General features: G+C 47.3%; 1 protein-coding gene across 2 annotated transcripts in view; it reads right to left on the bottom strand.

Annotated features, from left to right (window-relative positions):
* DAAM1 (dishevelled associated activator of morphogenesis 1) overlaps positions 1 to 16,315 on the bottom strand; it is a 184,461-nt gene that overhangs the window by 121,910 nt on the left and 46,236 nt on the right. For both annotated transcript variants that reach the window (XM_081191534.1, XM_081191535.1), the window contains exon 2: positions 926 to 1,148. In XM_081191534.1, the coding sequence (XP_081047660.1) occupies positions 926 to 1,108 (183 nt within the window). In that variant the 5' untranslated portion in view covers positions 1,109 to 1,148. The remainder of the gene's footprint in view (positions 1 to 925; positions 1,149 to 16,315) is intronic.

The raw sequence follows: 16,315 nt of genomic DNA, 5'->3' as shown, positions 1-16,315 counted from the left end.
TCGGCAACCCAATCCATTTCCAAGCAGCTGCGAAACTGCACCCCATCGAAAAGCAAAGCCAGGGCTGGCTGCCCTTTTGTGAGAGCCTCTCCCCCCCACCCGCAAACCCCTCTCTCCTTGTGTGTGGCGGAAAAAGCAGGCAAAGCCCTGGCAGGCAGCGAGACAAGAGGCTCGCCCTCATCTTACAATGCCCAAGCGTGCGGCCATTTGTGTGTAAGGGCCTTGGCACAAGGGGGAAGCCAACATGCCAGCCAAAGACACAGCTGGCGTTGGCATGCTTGGATTCAGTTTTGCTTGTCCGGCACTGGAAATGGCAAATGGGCTGGGGGGTCTATAGCAGGGGTCATTAACCCAGTGCCCACGGGCATAATGGTGCTGCCCTTGAGGCAGTGAGGCTATGGTGAAACAGCCAAACAATGCAACCTTGGCCCCCATGTTCCTACTCGACCACTTCAATTTGTGGGACTGACACTTTTACAAGCACATCATAATTATATGTGTGCCAGCACATAATCTCTGGAACTCCCTGCCTTTTGACATCAAGTAGGCACCTCCATCGTATTGCTTTCAACACCTGTCCAAAAACTTATTTTGCTTTGGCAAGCCTACCAAGACAGGACTGTGGTTTTATTACACGCAGGCAGCAAGCGTTTCATCCGTGTCCAGTTGGCGTGCAATGACACACGTACTCATCGCTGCCAACCCGGAAGTGGCCAGGAAAACAGCAGAACGGGGCAGGCTTATGCCTGCTCCATCAATGCGCACAGGGGTCAGGAACGGGGAGGGGGGAAACCCTCCGCCTGTACGTTAAAAAATAAAAACAGCAGACCTAATCTATGTTTTCATCATTTTGTGAATAATAAATACATATGTTATAGAAATAAATAAAAGCAGCAATACAGACAAGCGCGGGGTGATCACTCACCACAAGCTCGCTGAACATAACGTCCAGCTCTTCCACCGGAGGCATGGGCAGGGCAGGCTCCATCGTCTGCAGGGCAAAGGTGCTGTCATTCCGCAGCCGGTACGTGATCTCCGGGTGGTCATTACTCCGGAAGCAGCAGAAGATAAACGAGATCCCTCGCCCGCTCCTTTTACGTGGGGCCATGGCTGGAGTTCTCCTGGTTCGTCTTCCTAGACACTAAACCCTACAAAGGAGGGAACAGGAGAACGTGTTAACAGTTTGGGCTAGCAACTGAGCTGGGCTACCCAAGCCCAGATCCCACTGCCCGCCTCTTTTTAAAGCAGTGTTCTTCAATAAGTAGTCCCCAGATTACAGTGGTGCCTCGCAAGACAAATGAATCCATTCTGTGATTCTCTTTGTCTAGCGGTTTTTTCGTCTTGCGAAGCAAGCCCATTGGCGGATTAGCGCTATTAGCAGCTTTTAGCGGCTTATCGGATCAGCTGATAAGCGGCTTAGTGGCTTAGAAAAAGAGGGGGGAAGGAAAAAAACCCCGCAGGAACTCGCAAGACATTTTCGTCTTGCAAAGCAAGCCCATAGGAGATTCGTTTTGCGAAGCACCTCCAAAACGGAAAACTCTTTCGTCTAGTGAGTTTTCCGTCTTGCGAGGCATTCGTCTTGCGGGGCACCACTGTACAGCATTCCAACAGGGAGCCTTTGGCCCGAACACCATCATCCTGGAAGTATAAACTGTTCGTTGGCAGGATCTGACTGAGCGGTTGCCATGCTTTTGAATGATATGAGAGTATCAAGTGCACCAATGGTCATTGCAGGTGTACTGAATAACCCCAGAGACAGTGCGGTGCAGTGTTTATAGAGTGTCAGACTAGGACCTGGGAGACGAGGGTTCAAATCCCCTCGCTGTGACTGGACCCTGCTGGTTATTTTCCTCGTTCAGCAGATTATTATTATTAAAATGTTCTTTTTCTCCTCTGGCCTTTTAAAGCAATGGTGCTTGTGCCTCCAAGTTTGGCAGGGAGGTGGGTGCCGCTAGGAAACTTCTGGAAGCGGAAAGCCCAGTGCTCAGAAGGATGTCATCATCTCCCCTCCCCTCCCCTCCCTCAGTTCTTCTGCCAGCTGGTCTGCAGAGTTGATTGGAGAAAGCCACAAAGTACTAGTTGCTTTTCTGCGAGCTCCTGTTCATCCACACCACTCCCTGCTTCCCCAGTCATTAAACTCATAAGAGGCTAAAGCAAAACAGAAACAACAACAACGCCCCCCCCCCACAAGAGACGCAGAGTAGAACTCATCCTTAAATACAGAAACCTAAGAGTTCAGCGTCTGTCTAACAGGCTCGCTCCCGGGGAGCACGTCTGCTGCAAAAAGCCTGGAATTAGCAATTTACATTGTTTTCTCTATTACTAAGAGATAATAGGCACGCCAACGCTTGTTGTTAGTTGGAGATCACGGCCGAACCTTCATGCTTGCAGCAAGGGATGCGTTAAGAAGCAGCATTGCTAACAAGTAGAGCTTCTCAGGAGGAGACACTAGTCTTGCCACCAGTGAACCGCCTTGTAATTTTCGGATGAAGGGTGGTATACAAATTTAATAATAATATTAACAACAACAACAACAACAACAACAATAATAATAATAATAATAATAATAATGTGTTGTCATGTGACATCTACAAAACTAGGCTGGCAACAACTAGTTTACGTAGGCAAATAGTACAGCGTGATTGTATTTATGGGAAAAGTCTGTGGCTTGATGGCGCAGGCCGTGCCTTACATGCAGAACACCCCATGTTCCATCCTAGAACCGCCAGTTTTTTAAAAATGAGAGGTAATAGGCAACAGGGAAGTTTGGCTGGGCAATATAGTCATACCTCGGGTTACAGATGCTTCAGGTTGTGCATTTTCGGGTTGCACACCACGCTGAACCCAGAAGTACTGGAACGGGTTACTTCCGGGTTTCGGCACTCACGCATGCACAGAATCACCAAATCATGACCCACGCGTGTGCAGACGCGGCGCTACGGGTTGCGAACGTGCCTCCAGCACGGATCACGTTCACTACCTGAGCGTCTGCTGTATATCCTCCAAAACCGCTTTGAAGTCCATATCGTGACAGTGGTTACATAATCTTTGACCTGGCAATATATTGTGAATCATGATGTGTGTGTGTTTGCTATGCAAAAATCACAATGTGGGAAAAACTGTGAAGCCAGCCGACGCCTCTGCAGAGCTCCATCACTATTTCAGACATTGCGACATATCAGTATATTGCAATGTGTAGCTGGTGATATATCACGATGTTGAAAACCAGTTATCGCCCGGCCCTACTGTTTGCCTCTACAAAGTTGCATCCTTATTTCAGACAACATGATATACTGATATATTGCTGATATTTAGCTGGTGGTATATTGCAATGTTGAAAACCAGATATCGCCCAGCCCTATCAGGAAGATCTCATCCTGGCAACCTGGAGAGCTTCTGCCAGTCAGAGCCAACAACCCTAGATCTAAATGGTACAATTGGAAGAGTCGCACAATGGCACCTGTTGGTTTGGTTATTGTAAAGGCTCCCCCCCCCCTTTTTAACGGCAATAGGGGAAAGTTTCTTTTGGCAACGTACTGGAAACAAGTTCCTAGCAGCCTGGACAATCAAGTCTCTAGGATGGGAGGTTAGGAAGCAAACTCCAACCTCCTGACAGCAGCAAGACTCAAACAACTCCCATGACCCAGGCTGCGTTGCATGTGAAGATCACGCAAGGCTTCTTCATTACCCGCTTTTGGCAGAAGCCCAGTCCCATTCCTCTGCTCCGCCAGTGTTTCCATGAAAAGGAAGGCGTTCTGCCAACACGCTGCCACGGACTTTCCACAGAAATCCCACCCAACGTTGCACAATGCCCTCGAGGCAGATGCCAGCTTAGACAGCACAAAAGTTGCTCATGCAGTCTGGCTAGGCTGCGCTGCATTCCTGCCCTCAGCGTCCCAACAGTGCAGAAGCAAGGTTTTCAAAAGTAGGTTGGGCGAGACATGTATACGGGGACTTACAGGCGCAGGAAAGCTTCTCAAGGTAGAGGCTGGAACCAATCCACCAGGACTAGTGTGCCTTTGGGCACTGTGATACCACACACACACACACACACACACACACACACACACACACACGAAATGCCATTGTGTTTGCATGAGGAAGTCCACAGCCAAAATGATTTCAACCAGAGCAAAAACAGAACTGGGCCTCACTCCCTGCTAACTCAATGATTCTTTGACCCTTGCACTTTGACACCAGGCTGTGCTGTTGTTGTTTAGTCATTTAGTCGTGTCCAGCTCTTCGTGACCCCATGGACTAGAGCACGCCAGGCACTCCTGTCTTCCACTGCCTTCCACACTTTGGTCAAACTCATGCTGGTAGCTTCGAGAACACTGTCCGACCATCTCGTCCTCTGTCGTCCCCTTCTCCTTGTGCCCTCCATCTTTCCCAACATCGGGGTCTCTTCCAGGGGGTCTTCTCTTCTCATGAGGTGGCCAAAGTCTTGGAGCCTCAGCTTCAGGATCTGTCCTTCCAGTGAGCACTCAGGGCTGATTTCCTTAAGAATGGATCGGTTTGATCTTCTTGCGGTCCATGGGACTCTCAAGAGTCTCCTCCAGCACCATAATTCAAAATTCAAAAGCATCAATTCTTCACATCAGGCTATATAGCCTTGTAATTAAGTACTAGCCTCACAGTGGTAAGCAACAAGGCAACGCGTAAGGGCTGCCAGGGAGTGAATGGAGTGTTCCACGCCTCTTCTGTACCCAGCGCAGAAACCAAGTGAGACGCTCCCTCTCTTTCATGCCCAACACAGAAATCTGGCCATAATAATAATAATAATAATAATAATAATAATAATAATAATAATTTATATGCCACCTATCTGACTGGGCTGCCCCAGCCACCCTGGGCGGCCTCCAACAAATTAAAACATCAAACACATATCCTATAATCCCTTCAATGCTCCTGAAAGACAGGACCAGTTCTTGTTAATATGCTTACTGCCCATTTATCTGTAATATGTGAGTAGACGTCAGCCTTTTTATTCAGTTAAGTTCTGAAGCAAATTACTATGGCAAAAAAAGGGACAGACTTGGTAATAAATAGTTTCTTATAATAAAAGTGGTTTTTGGGGGGCGGGGGGAGAATTAGAAAGAAAAATCCAGCCAAAAGGGTGCAAAAAGGATGGAGTTTTCCTTCTATCCTCTGCCAATCCACAGCAGGGTGGTGGGGGTGCTTTTGCCTTTGTGGGATTATTTACAAGGTTGCAACCGTATTATTAGCCCAGCATTCGCTCAACATTCTTTATAAAGTGTTCAAAGGGCTTTACATACATTGCCTTACTTTAATATTTTGCAACAACTCCATAAAGTAGGCAAGAAATAAGCCTTGTATTGCACAGGTGTGCCCATCACTGACTGGCAAGGGCTCTCCCGGGTTTTAGACAGGGCTCCTTACTTAACCCACTTGAACACATAAATTATTGAACCTGAGACCTTCTCCAACGCTGATCTATGGCCTCCCTGCCAAGGAAATCTCCTGGGCCTTTATTTGATTTTGGAATATTTCTTTAAAATATAAAGTGGTATAGAAATAAATAAAATAATGATAATAATAATAATAATAATAATAATAATAATAATAATAATAATTTCTATTGCCAAGCAAAAGGCGCCTAGACATTCCGTTGTGATGACTGAAGTCTAGGTTTAAGGTGTCATTTGGTGATTAGCTTATAGCAGTGTTTCCCAACCTTTTTTGGGCAAAGGCACACTTGTTTGATGAAAAAAATCTCGAGGCACACCACCATTACAGCCCCGTGATGTCAGTGCGCAGCGGCACGCCGGGAGGGACGCACGAAAGTGTAAGTTTCAATTTTTTCCCCTCCCCCTTGCCGGGGAACCTCCAAGCTTTGGGGGTGGGGGGTGGGAGGAGGCAGCAAAGCGAGGCAGGAAGGAGAGCGCGGCTTGGCTGGGTGAGCTTTGGCAGGGAATGAGAGCCGCGAGGCGGGCGCTGCGGACGGAGGCGCTGCCCGCTGAGCTCGCAGGCAGCCAGGCAGGCAGACGGCGAGAGCCCCGCGCTGGGCGGCCTCTCCTCGCCGTCGCCGCCCCGCCTCTCGCCGCCCGACTCGCCCGCCTCCCTCCAGGCAACATCTCGCGGCACACCAGGCAACATCTCGCGGCACACTAGTGAGCCGCGAAACAGTGGTTGGGAAACATTGGCTTATAGATCTGATTTTTTCTAACACAGTTTTTCGTGGTGGAGGAGACGCCCCCAAGGCATGACACAGGAGGCTATTGACAAGGCACAGATTAGACGTTAGCGACAAGGTCAAAGCAAGTTCAGTGAAACTCCACTCAACAGGCTATCAAAAGCAGCCGACAATCAAACACCACCGCTCAATACCTTTTCAAAGGGACCTCGCTACAGCAGTCCGCAACCTAGATGTAGACTGCATCACTGCCGAGGTGCCTATAGGACAGTGCTGGCTGGAGCTATGGCAACTTAGTCGAAAACATGGCGGGCGTAAGACAAGGGTAGGCAACCTAAGGCATGGGGGCTGGATGCGGCCCAATCGCCTTCTCAATCCGGCCCATGTACGGTCTGGGAATCAGCGTGTTTTTACATGAGTAGAATGTGTGCTTTTATTTAAAATGCATCTCTGGGTTATTTGTGCGGCATAGGAATTCGTTCATTTTTCCCCCTCCCCAAAATATAGACCGGCCCACCACATGGTCTGAGGGACGGTGGACTGGCCCACGGCTGAAAAAGGTTGCTGACCCCTGGCGTAAGAGCATAAGAAGAGCTTGCTAGAACAGGCCAAAGGCAGCCCACCTGATCCAACATTCCGTTCTCACAACAACAACAACAACAACAACAACAACAACAACAACAACAACAACAACATATTATTATTATTTATACCCACCCATCTGTCTGGGTTTCCCCAGCCACTCTGGAAGGCTCCTAATAGAATATTAACAACACGATAAAACATCAAACATTAAAAGCTTCCCTAAACTGGGCTGCCTTCAGATGTCTTCTAAAAGTTAGATTTCCTTGACATCTGGTGGGAGGGTGTTCCACAGGGCAGGCGCCGCTACCGAGAAGGCCCTCTGCCTGGTTCCCTGTACAGTGGTGCCTGGCAAGACGAAATTAATTCGTTCTGCGAGTTTTTTCGTCTTGCGAATTTTTCGTCTTGCGAAGCACGGTTTCCCTGGGTGTTAACGGTTTTAAGAAAAAGGAAACAAACTTGCAAGACGTTTTCGTCTTGCGAAGCAACTCAAAAAACGAAAAACTATTTCGTCTTGCGAGTTTTTCGTCTTGCGAGGCATTCGTCTTGTGAGGTACCACTGTTACTTGGCTTCTCGCAGCGAGGGAACCGCCAGAAGGCCCTTGGTGCTGGACCTCAGTGTCCGGGCTGAACGATGGGGATGGAGATGCTGTTTCAGGTATACTGGGCCGAGGCCGTTTAGGGCTTTAAAGGTCAGCAGCAACACTCTGAATTGTGCTCGGAAATGTACTGGGAGCCAATGTAGGTCTTTCAGGACTAGTGTTATATGGTCTCGGCAGCCACTCCCAGTTGCCAGTCTAGCTGCTGCATTCTGGGTTATTTGTGGTTTCTGGGTCACCTTTAAAGTAGCCCCATGTAGAGCGCATTGCAGTAGTCCAAGCGGGAGATAACCAGAGCATGCACCACTTTGGCAAGATAGTCTGTAGCCAACCAGGTGGACATGGGCACAACAGCACTCTGCTCACCTGCAATTTCCTGGAACTGGTAGAATACAGCTTGCACTAGGGGTTGGTGAATTATTATTATTATTGTTATTATTATTATTATTATTATTATTATTATTATTATTATTATTTACTTACTATACTTGTATCCCACCCACCTGACTACATTGTCCCGCCCATTCTGGTCGGCTTCCAACAAAATATAAAATGACGCAAAATACATTAAAAGCTTTCCGATACAGTGGAACCTCGGGTTGCAAACGTGATCCGTGCGGGAGGCACGTTCACAACCCGCAGCGCCGCATCTGTGCACATGCGGGTTGCAATTCGGCGTTTCTGTGCATGCATGAGTGCTGAAACCCGGAAGTAACCCGTTCCAGTACTTCCGGGTTCGGCGGTGCGCAACCCAAAATCGCATAACCTGAAGCGTCTGTAACTCAAGGTACCACTGAACAGTGCTGCTTTCTGGTGAAGGCTGCTCAGTAGTGTTTAAAAACAGTGGTGGCCTCTGTTGAATTAAGACACCATTCTGCTAACTTAATTAAATTAAGCAAAAACAAAAACAAAAACACAAGCTCCCTCAACAGAAGCAACAGCTGTCGGGAGGTGTGTGGGCTTTGTTTGTGTTTTAAACCTGTTATAATATGAAAATCTCAAAAATGCAGTTTTGCAGCCACCCAGCTGACACGGTGCCGGAGTCCATGGCGGCCCGTTGCCATGACGCCCGCACGGGAGCGATGGCTCTCTGCATCTGTGCGCACCAAAAGGCTCGACACAGGAACGTTTGGGAATTCTGATCCGGCTGCCGGATAAGAGGCTTAAGATGGGGAAAGCCTACACACAGAGCTCGCCGCGAAGGCTTCCAATTTGTCGCGCCCCGGGAATCAACAATGGAGCAGCGAGCCGCAAAAAGGGATGCCCAGCAAACGCGGCTTTGTACTTGGCAAACAACGGCCGGTCGGCGCGCACACACGAGAAGAAGTAATTAAGAGAGCTGCCACGACAAAAAACAACAAAAAACAAGGGTAGCAGAGACTGGCTATTTATCATTTTGTTTATGTGGGAGAATGGAGTGGAAACAATTCGCTCTGCTTATTCCACCCCACCCCCCATATTAACAGACCCAGGAATTAGGCCATTAACATCCCCGCATTTTATAGACTACCCATCCACTGCTGCCGCAAAGGAAAGTGGCCCTAATGTGCATGTATTTGGTTCAAATCATCAAGAATACTCAGTAATGTTGCTACTGCCTTGGTCCAGTATACCTGAAGGAGTGTCTCCACCCTCATCGTTCTGCCCGGACACTGAGGTCCAGCTCCGAGGGCCTTCTGGCGGTTCCCTCACTGCGAGAAGCCAAGTTACAGGGAACCAGGCAGAGGGCCTTCTCGGTAGTGACACCCGCCCTGTGGAACGCCCTCCCAGCAGATGTCAAAGGAAAAAACAACCATCTGACTTTTAGAAGACATCTGAAGGCAGCCCTGTTTAGGGAAGCTTTTAATGTTAAATAGATTATTGTATTTTAATATTCTGTTGGAAGCCCCCCAGAGTAGCTGGGGAAACCCAGCCAGATGGGCGGGGTATAAATAATAAATTAATAAAAAATTAATTAATAACACTGACCGTAGCTCTGCAGGATTTCAGGCAGGATACCTCTCTCAGTTCTTACCTGGACATGTCCAGGATTGAACCTGCATACAAACTGATGCTCTACCAGTGAGCTAAAGACCCTTTCCAGATCCCAGGCTACAGTGATCCAAATTAGCCAGGTGCCAGGTGCCAGGTGCGTTTAGCACCTGGCTATCCGCCACTTGTGACCAAGTGAAGATGTCTGGGCCCCAGGGTGGAACCTGACACCTCCACCATCTGGAGAGGCATGCCTGGGGATCACTGGATCTGAACTGTTTTCACACACCAATACCGCATCTTGTAGAATTGCATCCGTTGTATTTTATCTGCCCGATCAGAATGAAAATCAGGAACCAAAATGGTTTTTCAGTGCAGCCTGAGCATGAGCAGTGAATGACGTTACAGTGGTACCTCGGGTTAGACGCTTCAGGTTACTGACGCTTCAGGTTACAGACTCCGCTAACCCAGAAATAGTACCTCGGGTTAAGAACTTTGTTTTAGGATGAGAACAGAAATCGTGCTCTGGTGGCATGGCGGCAGCGGGAGGCCCCATTAGCCAAAGTGGTACCTCAGGTTAAGAACAGTTTCAGGTTAAGAACGGACCTCCAAAATGAATTAGGTTCTTAACCTGAGGTACCACTGTATAGTGAATTGGTGTGATTGTTTTCACTTACCCCAATGCCCTGCTCACAGCTGTGAAGAATATTCTCTTGTTATGAATGGTCTGTGTCAACATTAAGAAAAAGAGGTTGGAATAGGCCAATATTTGTGTGGACTGTCCCTGGACCACGTGACTTTTCTTCTTTAAGTTCTCAAAGCTCAAGGTTATCATCGGAACTAGCCAGATCTTTAACTATCAATCACAGACAGCCCATCATTTGAAAAATAATACTTTAGAGCCGTCTTGTCCAAAAACAGCAACTAGACATCTTGTTTTGCTGACTGCAACCTTGGTTTAAGGAGCCATCTTATATATCATAGAATCATAGAGTTGGAAGAGACCACAAGGGCCATCGAGTCCAACCCCCTGCCAAGCAGGAAACACCATCAGAGCACTCCTGACATATGGTTGTCAAGCCTCTGCTTAAAGACCTCCAAAGTAGGAGACTCCACCACACTCCTTGGCAGCAAATTCCACTGTCGAACAGCTCTTACTGTCAGGAAGTTCTTCCTAATGTTTAGGTGGAATCTTCTTTCTTGTAGTTTGGAGCCATTGCTCCGTGTCCGCTTCTCTGGAGCAGCAGAAAACAACCTTTCTCCCTCCTCTATGTGACATCCTTTTATATATTTGAACATGGCTATCATATCACCCCTTAACCTCCTCTTCTCCAGGCTAAACATGCCCAGCTCCCTTAGCCGTTCCTCATAAGGCATCGTTTCCAGGCCTTTGACCATTTTGGTTGCCCTCCTCTGGACACGTTCCAGTTTGTCTGAGCTTCTTTTTTATATACGTTTTATTAAATGTTCTAAATTACATTTCAAAATATTCAAACAACCTTAAATCAACAACTTCCCTTCTTCTCCTTCTGTGGTTCATTTTGCATACCATACACCCCTGCATATTTTACATGAAGTAAACCATTCAGTAATCCATTGTTACATCCATCAAAACTTATTTACACTGTTGAATTTATCTTAATGCTACCAGTGTTTTTAAATAAACACAATTTTCACCTATATATTCAGCAAAAAAAATTTTTTTTTAGTTTTCTTTAAATGTTTGTTCTTCTTGTTCTCTTATTCTATAAGTTAAGTCTGCAAGCTGCACGTATTCCATCAGTTCAAGTTGCTATTCTTATTTAGTTGGGACCTCACTCGTTTTCCATTTTGGGGCTAACAAAACACAGGCTGTGGTAGTAGCGTACATAAATAACCTTTTTTGACACCTGGGGGTTTCTCTTTTACCCTTTTACAAGTCCACCACATATGATATATTTGAACCTCTAACACTGCAAGCGCAACTAAAAAAGCCAACGCAATTCTGGGCTGCACCAATAGGAGTATAGCATCTAGATCAAGGGAAGTAATAGTGCCACTGTATTCTGCTCTGGTGAGACCTCACCTGGAGTACTGTGTCCAGTTCTGGGCACCACAGTTCAAGAAGGACACTGACAAACTGGAACGTGTCCAGAGGAGGGCAACCAAAATGGTCAAAGGCCTGGAAACGATGCCTTATGAGGAACGGCTAAGGGAGCTGGGCATGTTTAGCCTGGAGAAGAGGAGGTTAAGGGGTGATATGATAGCCATGTTCAAATATATAAAAGGATGTCACATAGAGGAGGGAGAAAGGTTGTTTTCTGCTGCTCCAGAGAAGCGGACACGGAGCAATGGATCCAAACTACAAGAAAGAAGATTCCACCTAAACATTAGGAAGAACTTCCTGACAGTAAGAGCTGTTCGACAGTGGAATTTGCTGCCAAGGAGTGTGGTGGAGTCTCCTGCTTTGGAGGTCTTTAAGCAGAGGCTTGACAACCATATGTCAGGAGTGCTCTGATGGTGTTTCCTGCTTGGCAGGGGGTTGGACTCGATGGCCCTTGTGGTCTCTTCCAACTCTATGATTCTATCTCTTTTTCTCTGGTGAATGGCTTCCTTAGAGAAGCGGTCAGAGAGCGGCAGATAGGAGCTCAGCCTGGGGTCAAGCAACGAATCAGATTGGCAAGAGGTTCAGGACAGGTAAAAGGAAGCTGGCTAATGATGAAGTTTACTTCCTCAAGGTGTCAGGAGCATCAGCTTAGAATGGCTTTAGAAAGGGGATATTCGGGGGGGGGGGTCAAACTCTATATGCAATTGCTTAATACATGTTTTTATTGTTTGTGATATCAAGAGAAGGAAAAGGAGATTTACTTGCAAGAGACAACTTCTATTTACAGTGGTACCTTGGGTTAAGAACTTAATTCGTTCTGGAGGTCTGTTCTTAACCTGAAACTGTTCTTAACCTGAGGTACCACTTTAGCTAATGGGGCCTCCTGCTGCTGCTGCGCCGCCGCTGCATGATTTCTGTTCTCATCCTGAAGCAAAGTTCTTAACATGAGGTAATATTTCTGGGTTAGCGGAGTCTGTAACCTGAAGCGTATGTAACCCGAGGTACCACTGTATTTGGAAAATACAACTTCTGTACCGCTTCTGTTGACCTCACTGGAGAAAATGATGGGGTATAAATGCAAGAAAAGAAACGCAATGCAATGTGCATGTATGTGTACACACACACACACACAACAACAACAAAACAGTGCTTTTGCAGCTGTGAGCTCTGCTTAGCCTCTTCTCACAGTTGCTGTGTCTCAAATCCCCTCCGTACCCCAAAATTTTAACCTACTTTGCCACACTCAAGTCGCCGCATTCCCCAGATTATTTACAGAAGGAAAACACACATGTTTTGTTCTGCTCTTACAGAGAAGCCCAACATGCCAGGCAGCTGAAGGCACATGCGTTCCGCTTATCAAGCTGTGCAAGGAAGCAAAAGATTTGCATGATCTGTACTGCAAAGGCAGCAGGTCATGCCAAACCTTGAAAGCCTCTCTCAGGAACACCAGAAGTTACTGTAAACAAGGAAAAATGCTTATGGAACCCAAAAAATGTTTCCTAACACATTGGCACCGAGCCAGGAAGTTCTGGCGTGTCAGCATCCCTGCTTTGGGAGGAGTAGGGGGAAAAAACACATGCCAAATGCCTGTCAACTCTGGGGAGGAGAAGGCGGCAGTTTTCAGCATTTATAATTCTGAGTCACCAAAAAGTTGTTTACAAGGAAGTGCTTCTCCGGCAGCTAATGATGTGCTTGACTTTTAAATGCCTATCTTTAGATCAAAGTCAACACGCAGCTCAACCCCTTTTATCAAGTCACCACAGCAGGCAGACAAGGTGACTGAAACGCACTTGTAAAGAGCGGAATTGAGTCGAAACTGGCTTGCTAATTGCACTGTTCCTTTAGTTTGGTGTAGCAGTTAGAGCAGGGGTCGGCAACCTAAGGCCCATGGGCCACAAGCGGCCCATGGGGGTCGTTTAACCGGCCCACGGACCTGCCCATTCAGTCGGCTCCCATGTGCCACGCTAAACCAGCACAGAGAAGATCTGGGACCGCCTTCCGCAATGCTGGCTAGCTTCCCATTGGCTGCAGGAAGCTCCTGCAGCCAATGGGAAGCTGCAGGCGCCTCCTCTGTGCCGGAAGGAGCACCAGAAATAGTGTTTGCGCATACATGTGCACTCTGGCCCACTGAAGTCTGCGGGACCATGAACTGGCCCAAGCCCAAAAACTTTGCCAACCCCTAGGTTAGAGTGTCAGACTAGGATCTGGCAGACCAGGGTTCACATCCACACTTGGCTACAAAGCACACTGGGTGACCTTGGGCCGGTTACTGCCTTTCAGTCTCACCTACCTCATAGGGTTGTTGTGAGAATTTTTAAAAAGAATGAGCAAAGGGAGAATGATGTATACCACTTTCACCTTGTTGGAGGAAAGGTGAGCTATCAATGGAACAAATAACTTTATCTTGTGCATGTTATTTATGCACACTTGTCCCCTGACTAGATGTTCTATATTAAGTGGTTTGCAAATCCTTAAAGCAAATTAAATTTAAGGGTTCCAGTTGCAGATAGGTAGCCGTGTTGGTCTGCCATAGTCAAAATAAAAAAAATACCTTCCAGTAGCACCTTAAAGACCAACTGAAGAAGTGTGCATGCACACGAAAGCTCATACCAAGAACTAACTTAGTTGGTCTTTAAGGTGCTACTGGAAGGAATTTTTTTTTAATTTAAGGGTGCAAAGGTGGGAGTTGTCCAAAAGGAACCGATCTGCAGTACACGGAGGGGGCTCTACCGCTTACAAGATGCAAACCCAGCGTATTCCCTGCCGCAATCCAGAAATGTCAAAATTACTGACCTGCAAAGCTGGGGACATGAAGACAAGCTTCTGTGCCACCGAGAGTTTTGCCCTACTTTTCTCTCTCTCTGCGCCTGATGAGTCAAGATCGCTCCTGCATCCCTAGAGACTCTTCCACTTTTGGAGCTTTGTCCAGGGTGAATCTGTACACAGCGCACAGTTAATGCAGTGCTGGACCATAAAGAAGACTGATTGCTGAAGAATTGATGCTTTTGAATTGTGGTGCTGGAGGAGACTCTTGAGAGTCCCATGGACTGCAAGAAGATCCAACCTCTCCATTCGGAAGGAAATCAGCCCTGAGAGCTCACTGGAAGGACAGATCCTGAAGCTGAGGCTCCAATACTTTGGCCACCTCATGAGAAGAGAAGACTCCCGGGAAAAGACCCTGATGCTGGGAAAGATGGAGGGCACAAGGAGAAGGGGACGACAGAGGACGAGATGGTTGGATAATGTTCTCGAAGCTACCAGCATGAGTTTGACTAAACTGCGGGAGGCAGTGGAAGACAGGAGTGCCTGACATGCTCTGGTCCAGGGGGTCACGAAGAGTCGGACACGACTAAGCGAATAAACAACAACAACAATCTTTGATTGCAGACGGGCTCAAATATTTAGGCCGGACCCATCAGGAGCAGACAAATGATGGCAGTCAGAGTCCTGGGAACTGTAGTTTGTTAAGGACGAAGGGAGCTGAGGCTCTGGGAGGGGTGAACTACCCTTCTCAGGAATCTTTGGGGGAAGCTATTTCTTTTCAATGTGTGCTGTGGGTACAACCTATGACCAGAGCTTCTCAGAATCCAAATGTATGCAAGGAAGCTGGCTGCGGTTGGGCTGGAAATGCCAATTACCACCTTGTGGGGTTTGGGAGTCAACCAATCCAATTCAATAGTTGGCATTTGCCTCGGGAAAGTCAGCTCCCGACTGAGTTTTTCTTGGCTGTTCACAATGTGGGCGCTGGGTTTGATTGAAAGGCCACCCACCCTGTTTCAGCCAAACGCAGTAACCAGTTTTATTTACTCTCAGATAAAAGGAAGCATGTGCCCAGTTTAAGTACAGCTTCCGGGGGGGGGGGCGGGGGGGTGAGAGAGAAAGAGAAATCTGTATTCAGTTATAAGGGACCACTTTACAAACAAGAATTTCCCCATATTTTGGGGAAATTGGGGGGTGGGGTGGTGTAATGGCAGTCCTAAGCCCTTCTTTCAGGTTTTATTAACTGAAGATCACCCCCTATTTCCGATGTGAAGTCAGTGTGTCACAACACAAAGAGGGAAGACTACACACACACAGACACACAGACACACACACACCTGCCTATATGAACAGTGATTCTGCATTTCTGAGATCAGATGTTGCCAACCTTTTCCGATCACTGGGCATATTTGGATTTTGGATTGAAGGTCTCTCCCCCCCCCCAATGCACACGGATCATTTATCTCCCTCAACCCTTAAATTTCGCTTTTCCAAGGGCTCAGGATCCAACGTAATCTATCTTGAGTCATGGGGAGCACATAGAGCTGTAAGAGGAAGTGGAAATGAGAGCTACTCTTCTATGGTCTTTTCCAGGGAGAAGTAAGGAATGGCCCTCGCTACCTCATGACCAAGGGGGAAGTACATTGGTGCCTCGGTGGGTTTTCAGGCACCAGAAGAGATCACCACAGCTCCCGCAAGCACCACATCGGTGACCTCTGGGCTTAGAGTCTGATGAAAGATGTTCTGCCACTTGTATGAGGAACAGCTGCAGTTATTTCTACATTAAACCACATCTGGCACATGAAGAGAACGGACCCACAATCTGTTCTCAGATTTCAGAAGTCAAATAAGCCAAGGTATCACGGTCCATTTTAGCTTCCCTCCACTGAACAGGATGCATGTACTGAATTTTTTTTCAACCCTGGGGATCCTCCACTTTGCACCTTATGGATCCTGCCCAGGCAGTCAAGATCCATTTTTGCTTTGGGATTTTTTTCTTTAAAATATAAAGCAGTACAGAAATGAAAATATAACATCATCTCATTGCCAAAAAAAAATCACCGCAAAAGGTGCCTAGCGCCTGTAACCTAGGTTTAAGGTGCATATACAGTGGTGCCCCGCAAGACGAATGCCTCTCAAGACGGAAAGCTCGCTAGACGAAAG

This window comes from Podarcis bocagei, assembly GCF_964188305.1.
Source record: "Podarcis bocagei genome assembly, chromosome: 1".
NCBI lineage: Eukaryota > Metazoa > Chordata > Lepidosauria > Squamata > Lacertidae > Podarcis > Podarcis bocagei.
The sequence above is the reverse complement of the archived record's forward strand: the minus strand, read 5'-3'. Positions and strand labels throughout refer to the sequence as shown.